This window comes from Sinocyclocheilus anshuiensis, unplaced genomic scaffold (assembly GCF_001515605.1).
Source record: "Sinocyclocheilus anshuiensis isolate Anshui unplaced genomic scaffold, SAMN03320099.WGS_v1.1 scaffold627, whole genome shotgun sequence".
Taxonomy (NCBI): Eukaryota; Metazoa; Chordata; class Actinopteri; order Cypriniformes; family Cyprinidae; genus Sinocyclocheilus; species Sinocyclocheilus anshuiensis.
In genome coordinates this window covers 711,854-716,344 of record NW_015549703.1, presented here as the reverse complement: position 1 = coordinate 716,344, position 4,491 = coordinate 711,854, and the positions used below count along the sequence as shown (strand labels likewise).

At 37.3% G+C, this 4,491-nt stretch overlaps 1 protein-coding gene across 1 annotated transcript in view; it reads left to right on the top strand.

The window, feature by feature from the left end:
* Positions 1–1,562: 1,562 nt before the first annotated feature.
* The window catches only part of LOC107660595 (solute carrier family 40 member 1-like), an 8,441-nt gene continuing 5,512 nt past the window's right edge, over positions 1,563–4,491 (top strand). The window contains exons 1-5 of the mRNA XM_016449943.1: positions 1,563–1,831; positions 1,939–2,006; positions 2,680–2,839; positions 2,985–3,100; positions 3,887–4,013. Coding sequence (XP_016305429.1) covers positions 1,798–1,831; positions 1,939–2,006; positions 2,680–2,839; positions 2,985–3,100; positions 3,887–4,013 — 505 coding nt within the window. The 5' untranslated portion in view covers positions 1,563–1,797. The remainder of the gene's footprint in view (positions 1,832–1,938; positions 2,007–2,679; positions 2,840–2,984; positions 3,101–3,886; positions 4,014–4,491) is intronic.

Here is a 4,491-nt window from a genome sequence, read left to right as displayed (position 1 = left end):
AAATTTCTGTGGATAGGATGGTTCTGTGTGCAACATGACTCAGCTTTGAGCCTTCTGTGAATGGGAGGTTCCTAATCGTCAGACTTTTTAATCAAGCCCAAAACCAGTATTAGATGTTGCTTTGTCATTCCATGCAAATACTGCAGCAAACAAATGTGAAAACCACTAACAAAGAGGCATAACGACACAATCCTCTGTGTTTGTTATGTGATTAAATGTGACATATCATTGCATCATGTTATTACTTAAAAATAACCAAACGGAGCAAAGCATTACTTCACTTTTTATGCATTATCTTGTAAAAAAATAAATAAATAACGATACAAACAGATATAAAAACATGCCATGGGCTTCTGCATGGACATTGTTAAATGAAGAACGTCCACTCAGACTATCAAATATAAAAGACTGAAATGCACTCTCATGTTTATGCAATAATTGGGTTGGAGAAGTGAGTGTGAGTGTGTAATAAAGCAACTTTCCTTCAAACCAAAAGCAGAAGGCAAAACCGTGTTCCTGGTCATACATAGCTTTTTAAATAACTGTAGATTTGGGGTTTTCTACTATTTCACATTATGTTTGTTTCAGTGCTCAAATGCTGTGTGTTAATACTGACACTAAGCACTGACCTGAATAGAATAAATCGGAATACTATTGGGAAGAGCCATTCACTGCCAAGCTGTTGCGAAATAGCTGTCATTGATCCAAAGTGCAACTCAGTACAGTGAGAAAGAAAACGTCTAGAGCTGATTGTGAATGTTGAAAATAAAATAAATCAGTCTCTCTATCTCTCTATCTATCTCTCTATCTATCTATCTATCTATCTATCTATCTATCCATCATCCATCCATCCATCTAAAAAAAATTTGCACTGATTTTATGTAACCTCTTCTGTTTATCATGGCCTGTGTTGTAAAATTTCCTATTGACAGAGATGTACTGTGCACCATTTAGGCCCACAAGTCCCAACAGAACACCCATCAAAGCATGTCATGGTGACACATAAAAAGATTGTCTGATGCTAAGAGTAGTGTTGATACTTATATGGGATTTTAATGGCATACCAATTGAATGATAAACAAAAAAATTTATTATGTAGTGTAGTGAGCACTGGGTTGTATTTAACCCAGCATTTTTTAGAGTGTATTGTTGACCCTTATCTTAATGTATGCTGTTTCGCTTTCGGTTTGTTCACTTAACCAACATCTATAGCATATATCAAGCATTACATTTTACTTTGAAGGACAGGACTCACAAAAACATAATTTAAAAGGGGATTAAACGGGGTGTTTGGAATCATGTAAAAGGCACTTGTGGAGAGACAAACATTTGTGACAACTAGCCCCGTCTCCCATAATGTAACATGTAGGCTATATAGGCTTTATATTTTAGCCATATTTATATTTTTGCAGAATCATGATTTTGACCTTGTTAGACAAGCTCGTGTTATTAAATATGTTTGCTGTGTCACCGAAACTGGTTCTGTCTTTGTTGACCGCAAAAGGCAAGGGGCGGAGACTGGAGTCTATTATCGCAATATATTAGCAGCAGTCTGTCCGGAGGGCTGTGTGGTAAACACGGTGCTCGGCTGCGTCCGTGAGCGCGGGTCTGGCCCTTTCGGGATTTATGTTTTTACACATTTAGTCGTTCTAGAAGAGGCTATTTCTCTCCAACTTCAGCTACAGTGATAGCTAAGTTTGGAGAGGAGAGAAGGGAAATATTCGTGATTTTGCGCAGGAAATATTTGCAGCGAGGATTTACTTTTCTTCTTCAAATACAATCGATTTTCAACGCACAATGGAGAGCGCTGCATCTAAAAAACCTTGCTGTGGTAAGTGTTTTGCGAATTTGTTTGCCAGTGCTGTGATATGTAAGAAGTGCGCCTTCGGCTTGACCAAAATAATAAATAATCTTGCACTTGAATTTCTGTCTTTTCAGAAAGAGTCGGCGAATTCTTCAAGTCTGCGAAATTCCTCATTTACCTCGGACATGCCCTGTCAACATGGGTAATCTGTGTTTGACAGCCCGTCCTTTTTTTTTTATGTGTCAGTCACAATAACAAAACAGAGAACTATATTTATTTATTTGCATATGTTGCATATATGTTATTATATTTTACTATATTTAATTTTTATTTTGCATATAATTTTTATATTGTATTTAAATTTTAGATTTTTACACACACACGGTCTGAATACTTTCCGTACCCACTGTAGATAGATAGATAGATAGATAGACCTTTAATCCCTTTTATTGTGTCTCTTTAATTTTTTTCTCTTTCACTGAAGGGTTAAATTCCTCTTTTTTTTTTAAATCAGGTAAATTAGACTTTTTTCATGACATCAGAGTGACCATTTGAAGATCAGAAATGTCATTAATTTTACTCCAAAACATATGTTATAAATGTTTTAACACGTATGTGCATATACATAAATATATGTATGTACACAAAAACACACAATACGTACACACATAGATATCTATTACATTATACAGAATATTATGTGCATTATATATTTTTATTAATGTTGTCTTATATAGATGCATATCCATACCAGCTAATATAAGCTGCCAAATACTTATGACAATTAATTCTTTTGCATTAACCCTATAAAACTACAGTGATATTTCAATCACAGAATTATTTTGACTGATGATCATTGTGTCATTATGTTACAGGGGGATCGGATGTGGAATTTTGCTGTAGCTGTGTTTTTGGTGGAGCTGTATGGCAATAGTTTACTCCTCACAGCCGTGTATGGACTGGTGGTTGCGGGGTCCGTCCTCTTACTGGGTGCTATTATTGGTGACTGGGTGGACAAAAACCCCCGGCTGAAAGGTAAATATGGCAAAGCTCCAAACACAGAGCATGCAGAATTATTGTGCAACCTGACACATTGCTGAGAGCATGCATCAGTTCTCATTTGATTATGGCAATTATTCCTACATTTTTTACTGAGTCTGGATTTCTTTCTCAATTTCAGTGGCGCAGACGTCTTTAGTTGTCCAGAACAGTGCTGTCATTCTTTGTGGTGTCCTTCTGATGGTCGTTTTCCAGTTTAAAGTACAGCTTACTACCTTGTACAATGGATGGTTGCTGGTGAGTATTTCAAAATACGTGACAGTTTGCTTCCTAGTAAAACTCTGACACTATTCATCAGTATTTGCTGAATGTGTAAATAGTTCTCCAAAAGCACTCAGAACTGATTTAGATGTATGTACTAAGAAAGAAAGTCTTAATTTCCAAGAGCAGAAGCCTCTTGCTGCAGTTCTTGGTGGCCTCCAGTTTTGTTTTTGCTCCATTTTTATGCAAATGGTTTCACTCTGAATTTGCCTCGCTGTTTAAAATGTTTGGAAAAAAAAGTTTTTTTCTCATAGCTGGCAGTGGCAAACAATCTCCTTATAACAGGATATTCAGTTATTTCAAGCTTTTCAATCATTTCTAACCTATATAGGAGGTAATGTCATCTAAAACATACAGCTCCCTTCTTTTTTCTGCATGGACTCAACTTAAGCTCGTGCTACTGAAACATGACACCTTGATAACAAAACGGTGACATGCTGTCAGCAGAATTCAGGGTTATCATGCGAGCAGAAAGCATGTTGCTTGCTCAATATTAGTCCTTTGAGTCTGTTAAAGGGCTGGAAAGCTTTAACTTTAAATACACAATAACAAACAAAACCTGCTGTTTGTCCCGGTGTCACTGAGGTCGAGAACCCATAGAGCAGACAAAATGGGACTCGTTCATTGAACCGTTTTCTGTTCTGGACTGTTCCTGAAAATCAAGTCAAGCTTTTTATGGAAGTGGACTAACAACAAATAATATTTGCTGCTATTTTAAACACAGTGACATATTTTTTAATTACATGTTCTTTGACATTGCAGACTTCATGCTACATTATGGTCATCACCATTGCTAACATCGCTAACCTGGCCAGCACAGCTATGTCCATCTCCATCCAGAGAGACTGGGTTGTGGTTGTGGCTGGAGATGATCGGAGCAAATTGGCAGGTCAGGATGTGGAATGTTTCACCTTCTTTAATGTTCATTACAGTGGCCCAAAAAATATTTGGACAAAACTTAAAATGTATCAACTTCATCCCATTAGATAACAAGGTCACACTTTATTTTAAAGGTCCCATATTGTCAAAACTGAAATTTTCTGGCTTTTTTCATGATAACTGAGGTCTAGGTGCTATGTAACTACCATATACGTTTCAAAACAGTCAGTCCACAGTAAAATTTACACAGCCTGCTTAAAGTAGCTGTGATTTTTCACGAACCGTTGTGACTTCCGTAAAAAGTTGACATCAGAACTACACAGTCACTGCCTTCAGTCACCACCCCGAGCACCGCCCACCGTCCCACTCTCCTTTTGCCAAACCCCAGACAACATCGCGGAAACATGTCGAAAAGGTTAACTTTAACCACGAAACCAGATCGGCCGACCTGTAACGTTACACTCTCACTCAAAGGATGGACGATCTGA